General features: G+C 48.7%; 12 protein-coding genes across 12 annotated transcripts; 4 read left to right on the top strand and 8 right to left on the bottom strand.

Annotated features, from left to right (window-relative positions):
- Nucleotides 1-462: 462 nt before the first annotated feature.
- On the bottom strand, nt 463-1,437 carry N7489_008443 (palmitoyl-protein thioesterase family protein; the record flags this gene model as incomplete). The annotated part of the gene is made up of 1 exon (XM_056714193.1): nt 463-1,437. The coding sequence occupies one exon, from the start codon at nt 1,435-1,437 to the stop codon at nt 463-465; it is 975 nt and encodes a 324-aa protein (XP_056561815.1).
- A 533-nt stretch (nt 1,438-1,970) lies between these two features.
- On the bottom strand, nt 1,971-2,761 carry N7489_008442 (uncharacterized protein; the record flags this gene model as incomplete). Its single annotated transcript, XM_056714192.1, has 2 exons — nt 1,971-2,466; nt 2,556-2,761. The coding sequence occupies 2 exons, from the start codon at nt 2,759-2,761 to the stop codon at nt 1,971-1,973; spliced, it is 702 nt and encodes a 233-aa protein (XP_056561814.1).
- Nucleotides 2,762-5,306: 2,545 nt separating this feature from the next.
- Nucleotides 5,307-7,104, top strand: N7489_008441 (putative C2H2 finger domain protein; the record flags this gene model as incomplete). Its single annotated transcript, XM_056714191.1, has 3 exons — nt 5,307-6,073; nt 6,145-6,411; nt 6,477-7,104. 3 exons carry the CDS (start codon nt 5,307-5,309, stop codon nt 7,102-7,104), a joined length of 1,662 nt encoding a protein of 553 aa, XP_056561813.1.
- Nucleotides 7,105-7,876: 772 nt separating this feature from the next.
- N7489_008440 (putative RNA polymerase II Elongator complex associated protein Kti12) lies at nt 7,877-9,249 on the bottom strand (the record flags this gene model as incomplete). Its single annotated transcript, XM_056714190.1, has 3 exons — nt 7,877-8,773; nt 8,835-9,188; nt 9,244-9,249. 3 exons carry the CDS (start codon nt 9,247-9,249, stop codon nt 7,877-7,879), a joined length of 1,257 nt encoding a protein of 418 aa, XP_056561812.1.
- Nucleotides 9,250-9,672: 423 nt separating this feature from the next.
- efm7 (putative nicotinamide N-methyltransferase Nnt1) lies at nt 9,673-10,599 on the bottom strand (the record flags this gene model as incomplete). Its single annotated transcript, XM_056714189.1, has 3 exons — nt 9,673-9,756; nt 9,817-10,401; nt 10,456-10,599. 3 exons carry the CDS (start codon nt 10,597-10,599, stop codon nt 9,673-9,675), a joined length of 813 nt encoding a protein of 270 aa, XP_056561811.1.
- Nucleotides 10,600-11,371: 772 nt separating this feature from the next.
- Nucleotides 11,372-11,842, top strand: N7489_008438 (uncharacterized protein; the record flags this gene model as incomplete). The annotated part of the gene is made up of 1 exon (XM_056714188.1): nt 11,372-11,842. One exon carries the CDS (start codon nt 11,372-11,374, stop codon nt 11,840-11,842), a length of 471 nt encoding a protein of 156 aa, XP_056561810.1.
- Nucleotides 11,843-12,929: 1,087 nt separating this feature from the next.
- On the top strand, nt 12,930-14,921 carry N7489_008437 (sugar porter family MFS transporter; the record flags this gene model as incomplete). Its single annotated transcript, XM_056714187.1, has 8 exons — nt 12,930-13,001; nt 13,058-13,109; nt 13,165-13,420; nt 13,472-13,482; nt 13,535-13,772; nt 13,832-14,470; nt 14,527-14,657; nt 14,710-14,921. 8 exons carry the CDS (start codon nt 12,930-12,932, stop codon nt 14,919-14,921), a joined length of 1,611 nt encoding a protein of 536 aa, XP_056561809.1.
- A 1,007-nt stretch (nt 14,922-15,928) lies between these two features.
- N7489_008436 (uncharacterized protein) lies at nt 15,929-16,417 on the bottom strand (the record flags this gene model as incomplete). The annotated part of the gene is made up of 1 exon (XM_056714186.1): nt 15,929-16,417. The coding sequence occupies one exon, from the start codon at nt 16,415-16,417 to the stop codon at nt 15,929-15,931; it is 489 nt and encodes a 162-aa protein (XP_056561808.1).
- A 1,259-nt stretch (nt 16,418-17,676) lies between these two features.
- Nucleotides 17,677-18,896, bottom strand: N7489_008435 (caspase family protein; the record flags this gene model as incomplete). Its single annotated transcript, XM_056714185.1, has 3 exons — nt 17,677-17,702; nt 17,812-17,981; nt 18,046-18,896. The coding sequence occupies 3 exons, from the start codon at nt 18,894-18,896 to the stop codon at nt 17,677-17,679; spliced, it is 1,047 nt and encodes a 348-aa protein (XP_056561807.1).
- A 27-nt stretch (nt 18,897-18,923) lies between these two features.
- Nucleotides 18,924-19,163, bottom strand: N7489_008434 (uncharacterized protein; the record flags this gene model as incomplete). Its single annotated transcript, XM_056714184.1, has 1 exon — nt 18,924-19,163. One exon carries the CDS (start codon nt 19,161-19,163, stop codon nt 18,924-18,926), a length of 240 nt encoding a protein of 79 aa, XP_056561806.1.
- Nucleotides 19,164-20,583: 1,420 nt separating this feature from the next.
- On the top strand, nt 20,584-22,534 carry fbx15 (F-box domain protein; the record flags this gene model as incomplete). The annotated part of the gene is made up of 2 exons (XM_056714183.1): nt 20,584-20,736; nt 20,789-22,534. 2 exons carry the CDS (start codon nt 20,584-20,586, stop codon nt 22,532-22,534), a joined length of 1,899 nt encoding a protein of 632 aa, XP_056561805.1.
- A 917-nt stretch (nt 22,535-23,451) lies between these two features.
- N7489_008432 (DUF3712 domain-containing protein) lies at nt 23,452-24,956 on the bottom strand (the record flags this gene model as incomplete). The annotated part of the gene is made up of 3 exons (XM_056714182.1): nt 23,452-24,137; nt 24,192-24,616; nt 24,703-24,956. The coding sequence occupies 3 exons, from the start codon at nt 24,954-24,956 to the stop codon at nt 23,452-23,454; spliced, it is 1,365 nt and encodes a 454-aa protein (XP_056561804.1).
- Nucleotides 24,957-25,055: the final 99 nt, after the last annotated feature.

The following is a 25,055-nucleotide window of genomic DNA, read 5'->3' as shown; positions in this document are numbered from 1 at the left end:
CCCCCTTCCCTTGCTTGCATTGATCTTGTCTTCGCTGTTGTTGAATGCCGACTTGCTGCGTGGTAAAGCCACAGCGTGTTCGAGATACGCATGTCCTTTCTGCTTTGTCGGTTATCTTGCTTCGGTTCGGTGTCTATCCTTGTTATCTTTTTCTTTTCCACTTGCATATTTTATTTCGAACGCACAGGCTCTTCTTTTGTCTGTCGGCACTCACATTTCCTTCATTTATTAGCTTGCGATGGGGAGTCGCAGCGTGTGTATCTAGCTACATTGTCGGTAGACAAAAATAGACGGTGCTAAAACGAACATGGCAAGGCATCGTAGTTTGATACATGTATAACCAACCAGCCATATGCGGCATAGGGTTGGACTTCGAGTTCGATGCTAGTATGTAAAAGATGAAGCAGACATAGTTGGGATATCATATAATGAAAGAGAACAGCCAAGAGAAAGAGAGAACGATCATAGCCCGCGCTGCACAACGAGACCCGGTCTCGAAGGACGCGACTCTTCCAGCGGAGCAAAATACTGAGTAAAAGCCTTGCGCAGGGTCTTCGCAGACAGATGCATATGCTGTCCAGGGGAAGTATTGAAGTGCAGCTTCCCTTGCTCGTCAAGCTGCTTCAGCCCCAGCCAGTCTTCATTGTAGATCGGCCTCTCATGCAGAGGTGTTACTTCCCCAGTAGTGGAATTAACCTCGGAGAAGAAAGCACTCTGCTTGGGAACGGCAACAGTATCATCCTCGAACATGAACATCGCAAATCGATTCAGCGACGCCAGATTCTTCTTGTACGTCTCGTCCTTGACCACGCGCTCGTTGTTGATATCCGCTAGGAAATTGCTGTGCTCGAGGTACGCATCCAGCTCTTCCGGGTCACGAAAGTACTGCGCCGGCACGACGCGCGACTGCGCAAAGCTCGTCCACCGTCCTGATCGTAGTAGTTCCTCCGCCCCTCTGCAGAACCAGTTGTCGATGGCGCATGACTCAAATGCCGAGATGCCGTTGTGCTGGCTGCCAAATGTGACGAGGTTGTGGACGGGCGGGCTATTGCAGCGTTCGATGTACCCACGTAGAAACTGGCCACCCTGCGAAAATCCTAGCGCGTTGATGGCGGGTGCTGTGCTGAGGATTGGGTCCGCGGCAAGCTGTTCGCAGACTTGGGCGACTTGCTCCGTTACGTTGCCGAAGAAAGTTGCGGAGCGGTCTCCGCTGCCGTCCTTGGCTAGTCGGATGAGGTGCACGTATGTGCCTGGGTTGGTGGATTCAGCTAGCTTAGCAACTTCAGTGAGCCCTTCGCGTTCGAAGTCATCGCCCAGACCATGCCAGATCACGAGGGGAAGCTGGGTTCCGCTGGCTGCATCTGTGGCGGACTGCCACGGGAGCGCGACTGCGAGAGCGTTGGTGGCCAGTGTGGCCAACAGTGTCATAGAACGCATTATTGAACAATGGATTGACAGGGGACCTTCTAGATGTCGTTGATAACCTTCCAAGGTTGGATCTGCCCAGGCGGAGACGATTGTGGAGACGGAAATGACGTTGTTTGGGAAGGTACCAATCATGTGATGACCGAATGCGGTAATTTGGATCTATAGAACAGGAAACAGGTAGATATACTCTATGCAGGGAGCATGAACAATTACTAGAATTGGAGAACCTGTAGAACCGACAAAAATGACCAGCTTAAAGGTCAGAAAAACGCCGTCTTATTATGACTTTAGACGTTCAGTCCCCTAACCGCCCACTGCCTATAACGGTGGTTTTCTCGCCTCTTCGGAAGATCTAACGGCACTGCCATGATACTGTTGGTCTATGTAGCTAGCATGCTCCACAGGGAGCGAGAGAGACAAATGCTTCCCTAGACACCCATCTGATATATCGATTCCGAGAACAAATGCCATTCATCTGACTTCATCTTTCTGAAAATGAGCGTTCAATATTATACACTGCGCGGGATAGCTCAGCCCTAAGGTCATTGAGAACGGGGAAAGAGATTGGTAATCCAGGTAGCTGTCTGATTCTTTTTCTCCAGGTCCTGGTCCATAATAGGAGATCCTTCATGGTCAAGTAGCATTGACTGTGATGACATGCTGCTCATAACTACCCCTGAGCTGTCATTGGATGGCGCCACTGGTCGACCGTTGATCTCAAAATGGATGTCTTCTTCAATGGTATCGATCACCGAGGATGGATTTCTGCATCTTCGTTGAGACCTGGGCCGCTCAAAGAAAGTAGACCCGTTGTTGTTAGCTGCTACCAGCCGTTTTCTGTCCTTGTCGTTTAGCTTTCGTCGCTTGCCGAACCGCTCGACTTCCTCCACGGAGGTAAATGAAAGCTCGAGTGGACGTGTAACAGAAACGGCTGCCCAATCGGGTTCCTTCAGCAGTTGGCGCTTGACGTCGGTCAAGTCATTGTCATTATGAGAGGACTGACCACCAGTCAAATGTGAGACCGGTTCTTCCGTAACTCTAGAATCAGCGCGATCACGGATTAGTACAAGGACGCCAGCATGGATTGGCGGAAGCAAAGTCAAAGCAATCAACAGTTCTGGACTGACTGATGCCCATTTGTCTCTGCCTCCTCATCCTTGACCCTAGTGCTCGGACCCTTGAATCCAATATCAGGGAGGTCCCGGAATGGCGAAGGCGGGGTGATGACCGTGCCCTTTTGGAGTCTCGACTTGGCGAAATTCTGCCTCTGATTTTTGGTCAACAGGCCTGAGCGATTGTGATGACGTTGCAGCTGGCCGCCTGTCCAATTCATTATGCCAAGGAATGAAGGATGGAGAGTGGATAAGCCCACGCCAGTGGAGGATATGTGATACCTACCTAGGTACTATGTGGGTGTTTGCTCAAGACAGTAACAAACAGTGCAAACAATACAAACCTCAACCAAGAACACGTGATATCACCTACAAAAAATATTTTCTTTCCTCCAGGGCTTCTTCTTTTTCTCCGTCAATCATATTCCAGACTGGCAGAACTGCCATCACCTCGAATATGACTTGTGTTTCATGACAACTCATCTCCGACAATTTCCGCTAACAGGTAAGCCTATTATTTCCTTTTACTCTTATTCCTTTCTTTCCCAAAGGCATTTCATTTCGCCTTTTGTGATGAACAAACAATATTTAAAGCATAGTTCACCTGAGATCTTCGGATTGTTGAACGAAAACATATTCCATCTTTCATTTTCTGATCCTGTCAACCTTGATATTCATTTTTTTTCATACAACACTTCTTTTGAACTTGGCTAACTGAAAAGAAAAAGAGACCCGAAAATAGGAAAACTGCCTGCCTGCCTGCATTGCTGCCCAACGTGGGTCTGGCTCTCTGGCTCGCCCCGTCCCGTTGTCCAGTAATCTTAGTTATATATATTCATTTCTTGGATTATTTACATTTACAATCACATTTATCATTTATTTTATTTATTATTGCTTCATTATACTCCGTACTACAACATACATGTTCGAGTCTTGACGCTGTGCAAGGTGACCTCATGCTGCAGGTCTGCTTCCCGGGCCACTCCGACGTGGGATCCTCTGGTCCATACAATCCATGTCCAGGTGCAACCAAGTTGTACATCTCATCGAACACGCGAGCCAATCTGCCGATCGTCCAATTCGGACATCATCCCACAGCGTCAGCCTGTCTCCTATCACCAATCATACTTCTTGCCAAGCACTCAAGACGCCGAGCCCGTCTCACCGCTAGTAGATATCCCTCCACTCAGTCAAGCGAACACCCCCTAATCTGCAGATGCCATCACCGCCAGTCTGTAGGCACTGGCTCTCAGGATGCCAACAGCGCACTCATCTCCTGCACGATGCACACGCCATGTTTGATGGCCCACAGACCCTCCAAAGTCCGAGCTTTCGAATTTTTTGTGTGCTAAAAGGCCGCTGATCCCCCTCTTTCATTCTGATTCTTCTTTTTCTTTCCTCCTTAACTCTGGATATCAATTTTACTGCAATCAATACCTTGTGTATCACTTTTATATATACCCCTCTTCAACACATACACAACAACTCAGTCCCTGGACCAAGGACAACTTCTTTCTTAACCCAAGACTCCCTGGTTTTTGATACAATCACTGCCACAAGGATTTCTCTCTGCCACATACTTCCCGGACAGGATTTTGTTTCTTGTTATCTCCCAGGCTTCTTTTTAGTCTGCCCATCTCGACAAACACAATAGGTAGCTCCCGCCACATTTTCTTTACAATTGGTTCTCCTATGCGTTGTTTTTTTCTTTCCTTTGTCTTCCGGACCTGTACCATTATCAACTGTGCTTGCCAAGGATCTCGACAACCTATTGCCCAGGACCCAAGGACCTTAGACCTTCTCCCACTCCCGGACTTTGGCCAATTTTTTTGGCGACCATGAATAGGAACCACTGCCGAGGATACTTGCCTTCAGCATTTGCTGAGTGAATCTCTTTGAGATGTGTTTAATGTTGCACACTCAAATCGCCTGGCTTCCACTGCCACTGGACTACTGCCACGGATATTTCTTTTCACATTGCCTCTACTCTAAGACCGGAGTTTTGAGTGCGGATTATGATATACCCTTGGACCCTGCCTCTGGAACAACGCCCCTGGAATGAACCACTTAAGGACTTGAAATTATGACTCTTTGCCTGGAAATCTGATGCTACTATTGCCACTTTCTACCAACAATAATGGATCCGTTTGACCCCGAGGAATCAACCGAGGAATCTTTCAAGCTAATGTGCTTGCTCCCTGTGAAATATGGCCTGTTGAAGCATCCGCTTTCAATCTCGTCCTTTGACCATTATGGAACTTGGCCGTTGTGTACCTACCTGACCTGGTCACAAAAATGAACGACTTTCTTCTACTTACCTGGACTTACCTGGATGATGATGATGATGCTGCTTCAACATTGAACCAAATAGTAACTGGCCACATGAAACTGTTTCTCCTCGCCCTTGCACCACTTAGCACTCCCTTGGATTGACAACGGGCCTGGACCCGAACATAGACGCGACAGATTGTGACCAGGACCTTGCGATAATCCCTGATCGGCCAAGGAATTTCAACCCCACAAAAGCGACTTTGGTGCGTATAACTAATTGTGACACGACTCCTGGCCTTATTACTGACTCTCACTAGGTCTTTCAAGCACTTCTGGACCATGGACATCCTGTTTTTTTTTTTTTTTTTTCTTTCTTTTTTTTTCGTGTCACTTTTTTCCTTTTCTGCTTTGTTTATTTCATTGTTCGATGACGAGTGGTAGATACTAACTCTTGGTTTACAGTGTTTTCTTTTATCACACAACTACACACACACAATGTCTCCAAGGACCACTAGCGACTCTGAACGAGTCTCTATCTCACAGCCCATGCATACCTCCATGGTTTCAGGAATCTCAAATATGGCCTCAAGATCAATCCAGGATGATGAAATTTCGAGCCATACAGCCCATGGAAATCCACAGGACATGAAAGACTGGACAATGAACCACCAAGAATCTATTGACCAGGCCATCACAAAACAAGAGTCATCCGAGGTGCACATGCTTTCTTTCTCGCTGTCTCAGCAGCTGATGACCCCCACGGTCGGACCAAATGATGTTATGTACCCAGGCATGGACTTCCCAGCAGTCCCTGACATGAATGACCATGAAATGTCCCGGGATCTATATAACTCCTTCCTGGATTTCTCTTCTGTTGAAAATGATGTCTGTGTCGGGAATGGCACGCCAGATGATGCTCTTTCTATCGGACACAGCTCTCACAGTACCGAGGACGGCCACTATATCACAGGCCCAGAGTCATGGACCCCCATGATGCATGATGCCCATTACCCAGGAACCACCATGGAACAATTCCAGCCGGGTCTTTTCCAGACCGCCCCGGTCTCTCCACCACTGACCGACGCTAGCAATGATATGTCTGTTACTTCTTCTTGCTCACACGCGGGATACACTTCATTCATGGCCCCTGATGATGCGCTCCTCGGAGACTTTACCACATCGCCCATTGCAACGACCCATGGACTCAACCCAGCGGAGCCCTTGTTTCCCAGCTCTTCTCTTAACGACAGGGATCTCAACAGGTGAGTGCCAGAGCGACTGATACACCGGAAGAAGGAAATAATTGATCAGAAACCTAACCACCATATCACAGGACCATCAGACCCTCAAAGCAGTCCCGCCGTTCAGCATTGCCAGCTGTTTCTCAGCACCAAGGAAAGACTGATCCCGATTTCTTCCCAACCCTCCCAGTGAGAGAGCCAACCCGCCAGAGATCCAAGGAAAGTGTTGAGAGTCGCAACCCGCGAGAGCACCAGTATTATTCCATGTCCACCCACAGCGACGGGAAATATTACTGCCCATTTGCCACTGGAGAGAAACCCTGCAACCACCCACCAACCACGCAAAAATGCGCTTACCAGCAAGTCCTCCCGCGATGAAATATTTGGTGTAATCTGAACCCAGCTAACCGATATCAACTAATAGCAAGTACCTGGATTCTCATCTGAAGCCATACCGCTGCAAGGTCCCCGCCTGCATTGATGCCCAGCTGCGCTTCTCTTCCAACGCCTGTCTGTTCCGCCATGAGCGTGAAGCCCACGGATTACATGGCCATGGAGATAACCCCCATCTCTGCCTGTGGGAGGGCTGTGAACGTGCCGTTCCCGGGAATGGATTCCCAAGGAGATGGAACCTTTACGACCACATGCGTCGCGTGCATGACTATGCCACTTCTGAGCGCCACAGCTCGCCCGAGACCTCGCCCGGCGCTGGCCAGATCAAAAAGAAGGAACCCACTGGCCGCAAGAGGAGAGTCACCGGTGCCACCGCGGCTCCCACCATGAAGCGCACCCGCTCTGTCCACTCCCAGGCTAGCTCCATCAAGGCCACCCAGACTTCGGCTAGCCTTGGACAGCGCCTCCAGAACGCCGAGCAGAACTTCATCAAGTGCCGCTCGCGTCTGCTCGAGGAGCTGGGTAACATTTCCCCTCGGGATACTACCATGCACGAGAAGGTCAACGCCAGTTTCCAGGAACTGTTCACCTTGGGTCTAAACTACCGCCAGATTGAGGCCAGCCAGGCTGTTTCCCACATGTCCAATGGATTGCCCTGAAGGGTTAAGGAGCTGTAGGCCTCCGTCCCGGAGGAGAACAGCAGATTTCTTTTAAACGATAACGGACAGAGATCACGGGAGGAATTTTTCTTGATTTCCTTTTCACTCCGCGGCTAGACCGTGCTGCTTGCTGGCCAGGCACTTTCAATAACATGGAGAAACCCAGTGCGATTGCTTGCGAGTATACAAGTGGAACGTCGGCCAAAGGATTGTCTCAGCCTGATCTCATCATCGGACAAGGACAACCCGATTCCAAAAAATGGATATTACGGCCAGGAACTGGATAGGACCAGCGTGGAACCCCAGCCCACGATCGAGAGCTTGTTGATCACGGATCGCAAGCTGCTCACCACATGGGGATCTGGATTCAGTGCCAAGGGCTTCTCAGCTTCTTGGGCTGCACTTCAGATCCATGGATAAAACCACCCCAAATGACACAAGAGACCCGAAACTGATGCGGAGGAAACAGCAATGCGGGAGTGTCTCACAAAAGGACGAACGACAGTGAAGAGAGATAGCCATGTACAGTCCAACAATTGGTTGGATTTTGATTTGTTGATATTCAATGTTGATAGATAGTGTTGCGTTCTTGTATTTTGTTTTCGAATGACTTTTTTACTTTGCAACATTTGAATCCTTGAATGTACAGCCTGCAAGAAAACAAAAGACATGTAGAAGTCATAACCTCGTTATCTCATAACTACCAACCGACTTTTTCTAGTAGTGAAAAAAAGACATCTAATCTATCTGATCATAATCAAATGCAAAGCCTCTATTCTTCTGCAGTCTCCGCAACCTCACCTGAGAACTCAGCATTGAGGAATCGTACAAATGCATCTCCAATCTGATCAGCCGCCAGCGTACCGCCTCCACCACCATGACCCCGACCAATATACGACCTGTTCAAGCTAATCCACTGTCTACGCAGCCTCTGCAGTCGCGGCAGAGCCAGAACCCCACCAGCAGCGGCGAGTTCTTCTGTTGTTCCACCTAGGGCAACATGGGACGGAACAAGGATGGGAACAGTTGTCTCCGGCACGTCAATGGCGATTGCATCGGCGCGATTGCTCTGCGCAAGTGCTACTTCCGCAGAAGGGTAGGTCTGCGTGAAATTGCGGATTGCAGTCACAACTGCCGACGTCCGCTTTTCCATTGCGTACATTGCGTTCGAGTCTGTTGCCGCTGCTTGCACGGTGGCTTGGTGCGGGACGATTCGGGCGCGTGCTGAGAGTCCACTGCGGCCGCCACCTCGAGTGCCTGTTGCTGTGCTGGCGACGTCTGAGATGGTGGTGGATGCGAGGGAGTCAGTTAGCCTTGGGATCGCTGTTTCGGTGGGGGCTTCGGTTGATGGGAGGACTACGCCTGTCAAGGCTGCGAAGATGTCTGCTACCGGGGGTTCTGGGTCGTCCCAGGGAACTGTGAACAGAGGCTTATCCCAGCGGCTGTGGGTGCTTGGTTCCTCGTAGCGGAAGATGAGGTTGTTGAGTAGTTCAGGTGGGTAAGCCTCCTCGGTGTCCTCGGTAGTCTCTGCGGGGTCGGATGCGGGGGTATCTTGGGGCTTGGAGGTCTGCGAATCCGTTGTCTTTGGATCCGTTTCCTTGCGGGCGTCTCGGCGCAGTCGGGCGTTATTGTTGGCGACGCACTGGTCGACCGGTGTCCCGACGTGAACCTATATCAGACTTGTCAGCCCTTGGGTGTCGCATTTCATTTTGCAGGTTCCGGTCTCATACCACACAGCATGTCGTTTGTGCAGCTTTCGCCTCGCACCACAGCTGGTACCTCCATCCTTTGATATAGTTCATCCCATCAAGAATGACGATGCTGTCCCTCTTGAGCACACGCTTGGCTCTCGCATAGGCGACACCACGCGCCTCCTTCTCGGTGCGGGCATGGTCGTAGACAATCCGTGGATGGGAGGAATCGTGTGAAGCGACCACATGTACCTTGTACCGAGACTTCAAGGAGACCTGCGCGCCTGCTTCTGCTGCTGCGAATACTTCATCTTGGTGTTTCTCAAACAGAGATGCGAGTTGATTAGCGCGGTGGGTAAGACCGGAGCATGGGTATCCCGTTAAAACAACGAGCTGAATATATATCTGTCAGATTTGATTGCAGAATGTAAGGGGGTCCTCGACCTACCGGCATCGTTGTGTTGTTGCAGAGTTTGTTCTGGCGGACTTTTTTTTTTTTTGCGGGGTGTGGCATGTGACCCGCATCTACGTCCGAACCATCTACGAAGTATATGCTCTGCCATTGATATTCGATATTTATGATCATTTCCTTAAGTGATATGATAATCGTACTTGGCTACTATTAGCTGATACGGACACAGGATGAGGGAGAAAAAGCAAAAGTGGAAGGCTGCTGCATAGTTAGTTAGTGAAATTGAGGCCTGAAGTATAAGGCAGAGATATTTAGTTCAGGTGCCCTATTTAACTATACAGAGATAGTACATGTATTTCTATTTTCTAGAACAGATCTCGATCTCAATGCATATAAATTCTATCGAACTTTTGTCATGTAATCATGTCATCGTTCCAAGTAGGCCGGGGGTATCAAATCAACGGCTCAAACAGTTTTGGATGAATCCTCCAATTGATCCTGCGCCCATCGGATTTCATATCCGAACACGGTTCTTCGGAGCCTTTCGTCCTGCAAAGGGTCAGCCCCAGGCCATGATTCCAATGGAATTTCATCAAAATATAGACTTACGCCAGGGTCATTCTCGAACAGCACCGCATCCACCACCTTCTCAAAGATCTTGGTGACCTTGAAACCGCTCGCCTCAGCCAACGGGAAGAATTGTTCAGTCTTGGGCAACAGCCAAGGCTGGTAGGGAGTGAAGATAACCAGAGCAACAGAGTTCGGGTCCTTCTTCATAGTCTGCTGCATGGTTTTGATCAGATTTGGGTGCTCGCGGTGGCTGTATACCACATCCGCCATGATCAAGACGTCAAACAAGGATGGTGAACCATCGGCAGCCGGGGGAAGATACGCCCGTAGCGGGCTCACATCGCTGCCCCATTTGTATCCATCGACGTGGAGGCGGGGCTTTCCGTCTTCCCTCGCGGGAATGGCACTGGCCGACAGCTCTGCGTTGTACTTCATGTTTCCAACTAGATCTGGATCCGGATAATCGGTCAATACCACTGTCCGGGCGCCCTGAATGGCGCTCACGATGCTGGGAACGCCTGCTGCGGCACCAATCTCGAGGACATCCTTGTTTCGGATGAGATCCTCGGTGTGCTCCTCAATGTAGTGAGAGCTGGTTCGGCCAGCGTTCCATAGCAGATTTCCCTGTCAAGGTCTGTCAGTAGGCAGCACGGCTAGTCATGTTCACTGGTATCATACATAGAGGGGGTGGCTGCCCACAAGACGGACGGGCACTTTCTGACCTGATAGCATAGTGTGCTCGGCAAATGTGGGCGGCTCATCTTCAGGATAGTACCCTTCCGGGTCCTGGAACATATTCCCCGCATCAAATTCGTCGTCCATGGTAGTATAGGGTTTCAATGCTTGGAGGGGAAAAAATATTCGATATCAGTTATCAAATTTCTTATCGGGATGATCTCCCCTCATTGTTGCCTCAGGCATCACATCAGGATATGTACATGGGCTATAGTGGGCTGATTATCGGATCTTTCGGCTTCGCGATTTGGAGCGGGCATTTTCACAGTCAGACAATGGACTGCCTGATATTTTCAAATGCTAAGATACTTAACAAAGAGAAATACTACTAGTACACTGTATATATGTAAGTACTGTGACTGCTACACTATATAGAGTCACGTGTATTATATTACCCGTGGTACATACAGGTACTTAGCATTTGTATGGAATATTGTGGAGATAAGCGTGGAGATACAGTATCAATACCATACAATACCCGGACAAACCTCGGGATCAAGGGAAAAACTGGCAGTTTGGCTTGAAATGTCATCGGAGAGATGAAGTGGAAATCTCTGACTTGATCTCTGACTTCCATCGGACTACTCCGTTCAGTCTTTCTCTTTTTGTCTCTTCTGAAATTTGGTCTCTAGTGGAAATTCCCCCGGCTAAATTCGTCTTAGCCCGATTTGCATCCTCGAGCGGCTTCGATTTCCTTGCCACGCCACTCTGCTTTCTTTTCCACTTCACATCCCCCGTCGCATATCTATCTGTCCATAGAAGCAACCTCTCCCCCCGTTAACCCATCATACCCAAGTCCACGTTCATTGCGACCTATTCTTTTTACATATTGGGAAGATCGGACCGCTTTAGTCACGTCATGGACTCGACCCTGAGAACAACATACAACCCTCAAGCACCTCTCACCCAGCCCTCCTCCTCAACCCTCGACCCTTCAACCGGCCAGTCCAATATGGCAGCCCAGGCTCAAAGTACCCTAGAAGTCGCATCGAGTGCAACCAGGCAGGTCTTCTCTTCGCCCTCGCTACAATCTGCCTGTTCCCCGCAGGCCTCCGCCCCTCCCATGCAACCCTTGTCACAAGCAATTGGCAACACATCCAACCCGAGCACCCTTCCCATCGCCCCCGCAGCCAACACCCATGCATTATTACCAACGAATGCAGCCCCCGCTCCGGCGGCCACATCCGATACCTATCCCCATCAGATAAATGGTCTTGGGGGTCCAACTGCCACCGCGCCCTTTCTGCAGGATTTCAATCTTGTTGCCGAGGCGGCCAAGCGGGCTCAAATGGGTATTGTCATGCGTGATCTCGAAAGCGTGACTCTTTGATCTGAGGTTTACGGCTAGATAGGGCAGGACCCGGGGGATGGAGATGCGATGCCGGTTGCACATGCATCTCCGGGCTGCATGGACTGGTTTCCATGTTCTAGACTCGGGGTGGGGATTACTATGGCGTATTATACGTGGGACTTGGATTTTGGATTATTTTGGATTTTGGCAGACGTACCTTCTTGCTATCAGAAGGTTGCGTTTGAACTTGCATTCCATCTCAGATGCCTTGCAGGTTGATTCTGGTGTTTTTCAGACGGTGTTTCCCTGGTTAAATTTTCCTTGTGGCTTATAGCCCTATACCATCTACTCATGAGACATGCAATATCATCTGTTTAAAAGAATCACCTGTGCAATACATAGGCAAGGATTAGGCGCTAGAGGAGTAGTATTCGGAATTCTATCATTTGCCCTAGAAATACATATGACATATAGAGGCTCTGCGTAAAGCAGTAGTTCCGCTTATACCATATCTGTATCTCTTTCAGATCTGCTCCGTACTTGGCCTACATATCTCTTTTTTAATGACAGCCCTAACATTTGGTTCATTACTGCCACAAGATGGAATATGTCAGAAGGATGCCTTTACGGCTAACAGCCCCATCTTAGCCCTGAAGATGGATATTCTAATGACAAAGACCCCTTTGACAGTCTATAAATTCTATATCATTCGTAATCAGGCTGGAATATACCTAATAATATAATGCCTATTGGAGTGGATAAAAGGCAATGATAAATGATTTACTCTTTCTTTCAGCCTCTCAGCCGACCAGTGACGCAAGAACATCGGCTATTGAATCTGAGTCCACTCTACTAGATGCGGTATCAAAAGAAGACGATCACGTCCTCCGGGATACTCTTTTTGGATTAATCGCTTCATTCCTCGAACTTTCCCCCACATCTTCCCCGGAATTCGGAGCGGAGCCGACCTCGGGAGATCATTCCCCGTTTGAATCGGCAAATCCCTTGCATATATATTCGTGGAATTGGGTATTTAGGCTATTTGCGCACCGGTATATAAGGAATGAAGTCCCACTAATAAGTAGGTACGGTGCGGGGATTTCGTCTCTTTGATTTACTTTCCGATATGACTACTGTCGCGCAGAAGAGAAAGCCCTACTTCGGGTTAACAGGTGGATGGCTAACATTCTGGATTACGGTATGACTAAAAGAATATAGACCTTGGTTGAAATCGATTGACATGTTTGGTATTAGGTGGCATGCGCAACCGATATGACCTTATTTGGTTACGATCAAGGAGTGTTCAGTGAGTACATGTACTCTAGAAACTGCCCATGACATTAACATCTAATTCAATCTAGGCGGCGTCGTGATCACACAAAATTTTCTTGTCAGCCACGATCTCGTCGGACCTACGAAGACAACGGCCCTGTCCACGGTGACTGCGATATATGATATTGGCTGTTTCTTTGGGGCCCTTGTCGCCTTCACCATCGGTGAGCGTCTGGGCCGAAAGAATGCTATTCTGCTGGGAACTACGATCATGGCAGTAGGGGCTATTCTTCAGACGAGTTCGTTTAGTTTGGCGCAGATGTTCGTTGGTCGTATCGTATTAGGGTAAGTAACGTTCTCTTCAGCACGCTTAGCATCTTCTAACATTTCTTATAGTGTTGGAAATGGTAAATAAGATCATTGTGCCCAACCAAAACGTAGTAAACTGACGAGAAATAGGTATCAACACTGCTACAGCCCCAATCTGGCAGACCGAAACCTCCCAGACGAAATGGCGCGGAAAGCTGGTAATCCTAGATATGATGATGAACATCGCCGGTTTCTGTCTTGTCAACTGGATCAACTATGGGCTATCATTTGCAGGCGGCTCTGTAGCCTGGCGATTCCCACTTGCATTCCAATTCTTCTTCTTCTTCATTCTGTGGAGTACAACGCCCTGGCTGCCGGAGTCTCCTCGGTAAGTATACACGCCAATCCTTTCATTGATGATGATCTCGTCTAACGATATACTCATAGTTGGCTCCTCGCCCATGGCAAAGAAGAAGAGGCAATTGAAGTCCTCAGCTGCCTCGAAGCAAAGCCGATCGACGACCCCGTGGTCATAACCCAGCGCAACGAAATCGCATTCAGTATTCAATACGAGCGCCAGAACGCTGTGCGCTGGCGCGACCTCCTCAAGAAAGACAAGAAAAATGACACCAAAACACTGCGCAGAATCTTTCTGGGTGTGGGCAGTCAGTTTATGCAGCAGTTCGGCGGTATCAACATCATGTCTTATTACATGCCTACTGTACTGACCAAATCGGTTGGTTTGCCGGAGAAGATGGCTCGATTGCTGTCAGCTTGCAACGCCGTCTCGTACCTGTTTTTCTCGGGTATTGCCGTGCTTTTGATTGAGCGTATGGGTCGCCGTGGTTTAATGCTTCTCTCGACGTTTGGGCAGTTCGTGTGCTTCCTCGTCATTACTGTTCTGCTTCGGTATTCTGCGACTAGTGACAATGGTAGTGTATACGGTAATGCCTCGGTCGCGTTTTTCTTCCTTTATTATGGGGCTTTTGGTATTGGCATGCTCGGGGTGCCTTGGTTGTATCCCACTGAGATCAACTCCCTACCTATGCGGACAAAGGGTGCTGCAGCTGCAACTGCCACTGACTGGTACGTATCCGAGTGTGGGTACACTTATTGGCTGTTGATTTTTAACAAGATTATAGGATCACGAACTTCATCGTTGTGGAGATCACCCCGATCGGAATTCAAAGTATTGGCTGGAAGTTTTGGATTGTCTGGACGGTGTCCAATGCCGTTTTCCTACCTATCCTATACTTCTTCTACCCGGAGACAGGTACGCTCAGATGCTGTCCCTTGTTGTTTTTCTTTACTCACTGTCATTGTAGCCAACCGGAGTCTCGAGGATCTTGATGCCTATTACCGCACCAACCCATCCTTGATTGTGACTGGAGATCCGGACGCCATCTGCCGAAAACGCCCACAGAAGTACATTGAGCGGGAAGATGAAGAGTTCGAAAGAACGGCTGTTAGCAAGGGAGTTATGCCAGTTGAGGCAGCAGACCATGTAGAATGGACCGAGGCAGAGAGGCAGAGGTGAGTATGGACTGTCGTTGATATAGACTTTGGGAAGCTATAAGTATAGTATATAGTGAAGGAAGGACTGGAGATGCAAATACATGCAAGAATAGCTGTTAGCTGTTCGAGTAATGGGTCTGATCCCAACTGTTCGATCTATTTGCATACCTCGCAAACGGATATACGGAATAGCACCAACCATAGTAAGAAAATGAGTGTAAGTCGAAGCAAAGAAACGACACCAGATACGGTGCTAAGTAACCCAATCACTCCTTTTGATCCTAGTCTGTTCCTGTAAGACCCCTGTCATTCTTCTCAACAAACGACAAGGGCCATGCCAAACACGGCAGCCAATTTACCGTATCGATCATTCTTCCCATCTTGGCATCACCTTTGCGGAGACGGTTACATACTTGGTGAGAGTCCGAGGCAATTTATCCTGTTTCATATATGTTGTATATTAAACGGTCGCATTTAAAATCATCTCGGACGTTTTCAGTCTTTATTTTTAGGCATTGGCTAACGGACTAACCTTAGCCTACCGGCAATTGCTTAGCTTTGAGTGAAATGCCGACTGCATGGTGGCGCAATTAGCGTTCTATTTTGTTTTTTTTTTTGGGACTCGAGAGTCATGTAGTGTTCAAGGGGTTCTGTATATGATAAAATTATTCTGATATGTCAAGGGGAAAAAGAAAATATTCAAAATAAATCGAAGAATCAAAAAAAAGCCATAATCCCAAACACCGAGCTATGCGCAAGTCAAGCAAAGAGATAGTAACAAAACCCCAAAACATGAACGAGCGATTAATATAATGAAAAAGATCGCTGTCCACCCAAAAATCTGATGGATATAGCAGTCGCAGAAAAGAGAAAGTTGCAAAAATGAGAATGGTTATACCGGAACACCCCTTGCGCATGTATGTATGAATAGCCGTGTATTGCACGACGATTCGAGCGTCGATCCCATGATCATAGATGACAGTGGCAATGCCTTCCTTTTTTGATCGTCTCATCTGATATTTCCGGTCATTAAATGAACGAAGCTTGGCTCCTGTTGCCGTATTGGGTCGATGAACCGATCAAATTCGGCGAAGATATGCTGGCTCCCTTGGAGCTGGTAGGCTTACTTCGCGAAGAGAAGACTGACAACCGGCGGGAGAGTCGTTGGCTCATTCCTCGTGTCGGAGAAGACCAGTTATCGAAGGAGATGATGGACATTGGCCGCGACCGCGGGGGTCCGTGGGATGTCATCGGAGCCTCGGAGCGAGCTGGAGGAGCAGTAGAAGGCCCATCGTAGAGCATGGTCGAGCGACGCTTGAGCTTTTCGGTGGTTTGGCGAGCGTCCATCGACAAGTCTTCGCGGATATCGCCCAGGACATGGGAGACTCGGCGGAGTAGTTTGGGAGGTTTGCTGTAGATGGAGGGTTCTCGCTGCTCTAGGCCATAGAGTTGTAGAGGGGTTGAGTCTGTCTCCTGATCCACGGGGGAGGAGTAAAACCGAGGGTACTTGACAGTCATTGGGGTACGGCGGGTGTTCAGTGAAAGTGTGGATGTGGGGGGATGTTGGTATGGAGAAAGGTGCTCGGATGAGACGCTGGAGGAATAGGAACTGTTCGACGCAGATGAAATCAACATGGCTTCCAAAGGTTGTGTTTTGTGTGATATCTTTCAGAAAGAGAGAAAAGAAAAGAGGGAAAAAGAAAACACCCAAGGGTACTCTGATGGAATTCGGAAAAAGACCAAAAGTGGATCAGAGAGACATCAACATTTTAGTCCCGTAACACTTAGATGACTTGTAATTTTTGGGTTTCGTGTTTTTTTGTGTTTGTATTCCTAGTAAAAAAATATAAGCTCGAGTCATGACTCTTACTATTTACATATACAGTATGATCTGCTGTATAAAGACAATGGAAGTTGAAGTCCATGTGGAAAGAAAGCAACTGTGATCAGATATCCATGGATGTCTCAAAGATCTGACTATCCAATGACGCGGCAGAACAAAGCCACGATCTTCCGTAATGCTACGGAGTACATTCCTCGCGTAGAACCATTCCAGTTCCCATCGTAAACAAAATAGTAAATATAGAAAATCAAAAATCAAAAATCAAAAATCCAAAAAAGCCGTGTTGCGACATTTCCAAAGGGGGCGAAGACAGTGCCACGGTTCCCACCGGGAACTGTGGAGTTCTCATTTTCTGATTGGTCCGATTCCCGCTCAGGGGGGAAAATGGCGCCATGGTTCTATACTTTTTTATAGAAACACTTGGAACACTTGCAGGATTGAAACAGATCAGAGACATTCTACTAGAGACCTTTTGAGGAATATAGTAAAGATCTTGAAAAGAATCACTATCTATTGTACATATATATTCAGTTCTCTCTACGGTGTAGAAGAGAAAACCACTTTTCCATTAAGTTTTGCCGAGAGATCCACCGAAGCACAGCAGAGAACCACAGCCACAGACGAGCCCACAGGTGAGCCCACAGGTTTGGGAGATGGGGGCGCATCGTATTCCGTACCATTATTGAACTATATTATAATATTATAATGTTATACGGAGTACGTTGTACGTGATTTTATTATTCTACTATTTTCTATGGTATCATGTACATATTACTAGTATGTTAGCAATATTACGGTATCTACTCGTACAATCCGCTACACATTGGAGCTCTTCCCCGCACCGGCTCGGGAGTCGGGAGTCATGGTCATTCATTTGCTACATTTCGATCATGCCTGTCATAAGTGCCCAGGTGCCCGGGTGAAAACTGTCCGATTACATCACAAAGCGGAGGTTGACATCTGTCGATCCCGAGTCAGCTGGGGAAGTTCATGCCGCCGAAAAAGAATAACAAAAAATGAAAAAGCCAAAAATAAAAATAAAAGACAAAGGATAAAAAAATTTCCTTACCAAGGGGATGGCTGCAGCTCAACTGTGGCTTCTGCGAGTATTTGCCCTCGAGCTCATTCCGGATCGAGTTCAGCAGCTGTAGGTAACTCTGGTGTGGCCACTGTTGCTGTGATTTGATAAACGCCCAACTCAACGCACCACGCGCCTGTCCGTCCTGGAATGTGTCGGCCCTGTTCCGGGTTAGACTGGATTCTTATTTTATTGCTTTAAAATTGTTAAAGCTGCGCCACTCACGAGGTCTGCGTGTCCTTGGATCCTGAAAACATCACAACGTCGGCCGGAGAGGTCTTGGTCCTGATTGTGCGCTCACGGGCCGAATCACCGTTGACTGCCTTTTTGAAGAACCCGATGGCCGTTGAGGCGACGCTAGCGATATCCCCCTGTCCATACGAGGTGAATGCACTGAACAAGTCCTGGGCTGCTTCCTTGGCCAGGTTGGGCTCCTTGAGAACACCCTGCGTCGAGTAGACGTACGGGAGGTCCAATGCAGTGCCCGAGTGGCAGGAATCGTAGATCGCCGTCAATCGCACACCAGGCCGCAGGGGACGCACCATGATGGCATGCATATCATCGTCGACAATGTGACCGGCCTCGCGGTAGTCCAATGGGTAGATGACATCGTCGAATCCGTCGTCTTCGTCTCCGTCCAGATCGGGAGTACGACCTCCGTGGCCAGAGAAGTGGATGAATAGGGAATCGTTAGGTTGGGCATCCTTAACAAGCCAGTGCATGGCACGTAAAATGTTAGCCTTGGTGGGGATGCTCATCGGGTTCTGTTGGTCGTCGGTGAGAATGACCATGTCCTCCCGCTTGTATCCAAATCTCTGGGTCAGGAAGTTGGACATGTTAGTGACATCGTTGATACAGCCTTTTAATGCATTGGGCTGTCCTGCATAGTTGATCCCGATCAACAAAGCCCTGCGGCGACCGGTACAAGCCGAGTACTGGAACCTGTAGTTTGAGGGAGCACCTCCGCCGAATTGCTGGAAATTCTGGGGTGGGGTTGGGGGCAGATTCGGAGAATTTGCACCAGGATATCCTTTTCGATGGTTAATGATCCCGTTGCAAACAAAGTTTCTTGGCATGTAGAACTTTACCATTCCGAGGGGCACTCAGACTATGCTGGTGGGAGGGAGGACGAGGAGGTGGAGTGTGGCCGTATGGCGGGGTAGGAGAGTGAGGAGGATACTGAGGATATTGAGGCTGAGGATAATGCGACGGCGGGTAAGGGGAATGGCCAGGACCCGGAGGATAAGCGTAGGGCTGAGGAGGATAAGGCTGAGGAGGAGGGTAGGGCTGACGCGGAGTTTGCTGATATCCTCCCCATGGTGGCCCTTGTCCTGGAGGACCATGAGGTGGATAATACATCTTGTCAAAGATGTGAACTATACCCGTGGACCCGATGGAAGAGAGGAAAAGAAGGTGAAGCAGAAGATGAACAACTTAAAAAGTAATTCGGCTGACTAGCCTGGGGGTGGGTCGCGCAAATGGGACCTTTCACACTTTCCCTCTGGGATTGTTAATGCCTGGGCAATCCCACCGAGTACCTATAGGTACATAGGTATACGTTACTACATTACTACATGTAGTATACAAAGTACCCGTGGGCACTTCTGGAGATTGACATTGGGATCCACCGGTAGGGCTGCAGGTAAAATCACTTTAATTTCTGGTATTTCATTTGAATAAGTCCAATAATGCCACATATTAGTATATCCACCGTGTAATCTAACATGTAATGTTGAAACCAAGGGGAAAAAAACCTTGGAAGCCAAGTTAGGCAGCATCTTTTCAGTCAATCATGTGACTAGACGCGTCACCTGATTATTTACCTGAAAAGGATATTAGTCAAGAAAGTAAGCTTGGAAGGAATACTCTGCTGAAAAAAATACTAGAGAACCAAGAATAGGCCTGGGCAACTTGCATGCATAAGAGTGCGTACGTGAGACTAGTTTTGCCTCCGAGTGGCTTGGAAGTGACACTTCAATGCGGCTCTGTCCAATATGTTTTCATGTTTAATGGAGTAAAATTACAATAAACACTTGGAATATCCATATTATTCAATGTTGTCAGTACTGTAGTATACTAGTATACTGTACCTAGGTACCTACCTAGGTAGGTAGTAATGGTAGCTTCCATGTTTTTTATTCAGGCTAGAAGTGACTTCCGCACATGCACTGAAGATCCGGTAGGACCTCCAGGACTGCAGGACTGCAGGACTGGAAGGATCTTGGGTGGACCCCACCTAATCCGTGTCACGAGAGATCGTGCACATGGGTTAGTCCTAATCGAGACGGATGAGCCGCATTGTTTCGGAGATGTTAGTCGTAATCCGAAACCGGATCCCTCAGAAGGATCTGATCCCCTGTCGAATTGCGTGATTCTATGATCCGGGGAGATCTGCTCTTACTTTTCTTACCAATAGTTCTGGAGGCGATAACTACATGTGGTTTTTTCTTTTCCCAATTGGTACATCCATTTCCGGTCTAGTGAGGCTCTTTTGGCTTTTGCTACGAAGGGGGTTCCATGGTTTTCAGGTGGGACTATTCCTCTTTTGCAACATTTGCAATGGCCCTGGAGTCCACTTGAGCCTCACCTCCTCTTTCCTCCTATCTTCCTTCTTTCCAGGAACTTAAAATCTCGTTCTTTCCTTTCTTTATGAATTTGAGATATGGAATTGGTCTTGTTCTTTTCCTGTGGCAGTTGCCCTTTTGTCTGAGACTCCCTTGACTCCACTTGACAGACTATTCTATTCAGGCCACCTTTATAGCCATGACTGTACAGAGCCTGAACACTCTTCCTTTTGATGTGTTTTACCAGATCGCGACCTCGCTGGACGACCGTGATTTCATGAACCTAAGTCACACCAGTCGTGCTCTCTATACTCTGTCACAAAGCGAACAGATTGCCCGCAAAACCGTCGAGGTAGGTCAAGTCAACCCCTCGCTTGAATTACCAGGCTGATCCCAGTTTATAGAATGCTTTACGCCACAGCAAAGAAGGTCAGGCTGCCCTAGCGGCCCAGTCTGGTTTTCGCAAGGCCGTCAGGCATCGGCTTGCTATACACGAGGCTGTCGCCACAGCAGATCCATACTCAGTGGTCTGCGTAGGCTACGGGGCAGAATTTCTTTACAACCAAGGTTATTTATGTTACCGATCCGACCATTGGATTCGTTTGCTGTATGTACATGGTCCTGCCTTCCGGGAGCGTGTCATGGATCTCCGCGATGCGATCCCTCGACTGCTGGAAACCGGTCCCGTGGAGCCGGGTGCAGAAGATCGGGTTACGCTCTTGAGTTACAGCGATGATATTCTCGTTTTCCGGGTGGCCGAAGTGAGCGCGACCGAGGACGCGTTGCTCGTAGTCAACATGGCGTGGCGGGAAACCCACCAGGGACGGAGACGTTTCCTGCTTCATGAAGAAATCCCCGCATCCGCACCAATCTTTGTGCGACACTGTGGAACCTACATTTGGTATGGCACATTTACCGCCGCCGATGGTTCGGATGGTGTGTGGTCTATCACTGGTGTGGATCTCCAATCGTATGAATGTATCGAGTTCCCGCTCGACCGAGTGGTCGATGGCGATCTTGGTCAAACACTATGTTTTGAGATGCATGATGAACATCTCTATGCTGTTTCGACGCAGGTCGCCGCTGATGATGAAGAAGTACACTCCTCTTTCTATCATTGGTTCTGTCACGCCCCTCGCGAAGAAGGCCGCAAATGGAACGGTCGCTTGTGGCGCCGAGAGCATCAAGAAGGCCCCATCAATGAGATGTGGACTGATCTTTCAATCCGTAAGGATGAGACGACTGGCCGGCCAGTCATACTTGAATGCCGCCGTGAGTGGCGCGATGGTAAGAGTGAAAACCACCGTACATACTACACACAGCGACTTCCAACACCAGAAGAAGCTCTAGCGCCTCTTTCTGGAGGCACCATCGAAATTCCATCCTGGGTATCGATGGATGATGACGTTGAGAACGACCAGCCCTACGATGAGCGACCTGCAAAGAGGTTGCGGCGGCATTACCATGCCGAGTACGAGTCTGGCTCTACCAGGCGGCAGGAGTTCATCGCGGCTCGCACCAAGCACAGGAGTTACCATCTCGGTGCATCCACCTTTGTCGACCTTGTCAACGACCCTGCCGGTGATAATTTGCGGTCTCGAGACCGGATCCGGTTGCGTACGGTGTCGCGCAAGCGCAAGTGTCCCATTGACGAGGAGGGAATTGAGGGACCTCGCAACCGACTGTTCCAGCCTACCCAGGTGGATCAGGATGGCTGTCATGTTGATGGTTCTGAGGAACGCTTCGAGTGTCGTGGCGTCCGGATGTGGCCCCCAGAAGACGCCCCGCCTGCATTACAACAATTGCTCTGTCCAGGCCCGCGTACTGGATCTGTGAAGAGTATTGCAGACGAACGTTCAATCATCTATTCAATTGACGCCCCTGGTCTTCCTCCTAATCAACAAGCTCTTATCCTCATTAGCTTTGATCCTCATTATCAAATTCCCGTTTCGAGCCCTCTCCCCACTCCTACCTCTCCTGCAGATCACCAGGATCCCGGTGAACTATTCCCAAAGACGCTGAAGCCACCCCCTCCGTATTTCCCTTCGCCCAATCTGGTGGAAGAAGCACCGCCTTTCTACATGGGCATCAAACGCGGGTACTATCTGCGTGGCATTAGGGATCGATTTTGGAAGGGCCTCGCTGCATAATTCAACACAGACAGCCTTCCAAGGTTGGAAGGTCAGATACGATTAGCTGTCATAAGATTAAATAGGGCATTGCCCACTGTAAATATTAACACAAGAACAAGTTAAAATTCTAAAATCTGCACGGAGTAAACTTAGTATACGAGGTCATGCATGCCTCCAGCACTGAACAAGATGAAGGGCTCGGGCATCTAGGAGGCCTTGGGCAGCAAACCTCATTTCGGATTTATCATTAAAGGTTACAGTCAATTGGGTCCTGGACGTCAGTTAAAATACGGTATTAATCACTGCCTTATATGCGTATGTGCTCCATTCTATAACAATTTCCAACCCTGGAAACCCGGTTGTCCAGGGTTGACTTCTACAGAGTCGATGCTGACTTCGTTTATTAGTACCTAAAATATCCTATGAGCTAGGTTGGGACAAGTCACTTCGACAAAGATCAATCCACTTTTGGTACGATCTGCTCTTTACGAAGTGCAAGCTGACAGCCCATTGCAGAAACAATATGCAAGCCTACAAACTACATGTACGCAAGGACCAGACCTACCTAGGTATTGATATCATCATATTTATAATTTATGCATTATCATCTGTACCCAAGCTCGGACAGGCAGCCATGTATAGAGAAAGTAAACAAAGTACACTAACCCATGCACTGCCTCAAGAATGGAGTCAACAGGAAAATCGAGAACATTAAGGCCTATGTCTATCTCTAAAGATAGAAAGACAGCACTCCCACAACGCCATCCAAACAAAAGAACCACTGCCACAACCCAAAGGGGAATCAAGTATCGTCTAGGCATCAGCGAGCATCTCGCAATCATAAACACAGAACCCAGAAGCCGGAGACCTTCAGGAAAAGGAAACGTAAGTGCAGAAAGAAAAACTGGAAAAGGTTCAAAGGTGAATGGGGTCTTTCACAGCTTCTTGTACATCCCAGCCAACGAGTTGATAATTAAATCCCGTTTAACAGGGTGCGCGTCACGGAACATATCGCGTACTGCAACGTTCGTCTTCATCTTGGATGCGAGCTCGGAGGTTTCAGATAGTGCTGAGCTGGCTGTGTCGCTGTCACCGTCGCTGCTCGTGAGACCACCTAGGAGGTTGCTCGTATCGCCGGCTGACTTGAGAATGTCTCTGAGGGTCTCATTACCGCTGAGCAGGTTGTGAACAGTGTTCTTAACCAGATCGGCGATTGGCACGTTGGCCGTCAGCGTAAGCTGCTTCATCACATCGGTGTAGTATGGCACCAGCTCGCCATTCCAGGTGACGCTTCGGGTTACCGTGTCCAGGGCTAAGTTTCCGGTTGCGATGGCCTTGGCCTGCGAGGCGAGTACCTCCCGGAGGTTTGAGACCATGGTGTGTATGTCAAGGATTCCGGTTAGAGGGAAGACGTTGTCGCCCGGTTTGATAGTGATGTCTTTGAGGGTGGCGTTTCCAATGACGAGGTCGCCGCTCTTCACGTCCAGGACGATGGTGCCAATGTCAAGAGTCAACACGGACGGGTTGGGGAGGGAGGCATTCCCGATTAGGTTGGTGCCGTCTTCACGGGCTGGAACGAGTCCACTGTCGGAGATACTGAAACCCTTGAATTGGTTCAGCACTAGGAATGCAAGTCAGCTTCACTTCTGGGATGATCTGTCTTTCTTCGGCTTACCTGGCGACATGATATCCTTGTCCATAGTGACCTTGGACTTAAGCACACCCAAGTACGAATTGGTTACACCTCTGACCGACAGCGGAGTCTCCTTCTCGAACACGACATTGTACACATATTCCTCCCAGGTGGTCAAGTTGGTCAATGGCGTCTCGACCTTGCTCACGCCTAGCGTGGTGTTGCCCTTAATGACTTTGCCGTCGATTTTAGCCTGGCCCCATGCATTCTTTGCGCCGGCGTCGCGCACGAACAGATCTAATGTGATCGGTTCAATGCGCACTGGCAGTGCAATTTTGAGATCCAATGCCGACAACAGCGTCAATTGGATCTTGTCCGGTCGCGGATTCAGGACCGAGGCATTGACCAAGACTAGGTCGGACTTGTTGACGACCATCTGCGAGATGGCTGGAATGGCAACCAGGAAGCTACAATTGCAATTGCAATTAGTATTTGTATTTTTCTTGGAGCGTTGCAATCCAATATAAGGCCATGATTGGGATATGCAACTCACAAGACAGGTAGGAAAATCGCTAGGAAGATGATAGTCACCAGAAGATGCAGACACCAGAATCGCTTCCAATGGCGCTGGAACTTCTCACTGCGCTTCAACTTCCTCGTCTCCAGTGATAGACCCCCGGCGGATTCGACTTGTGCAAGCTGGGCGCCATCATCGTCCTTGGATATCAATGGGCCACGATGAATCCCCAGAGTATATTTGGCATTATCTGAAGTCAGATATGCAGGGGTATCTGTATTTTTGCCCATGATTGCACAATTCGAGACCATTGAAAGGGGAGGGGTTCGGCGTATATGTATTCCAAGGTTGTTAGTTAGCGCAAAAGCACCCCCGGACTTCTTCTTCTC

Source organism: Penicillium chrysogenum (genome assembly GCF_028827035.1).
Source record: "Penicillium chrysogenum strain IBT 35668 chromosome Unknown utg000005l_segment0_segment0, whole genome shotgun sequence".
NCBI lineage: Eukaryota > Fungi > Ascomycota > Eurotiomycetes > Eurotiales > Aspergillaceae > Penicillium > Penicillium chrysogenum.
This window is presented reverse-complemented; position numbering and strand designations above follow the sequence as displayed.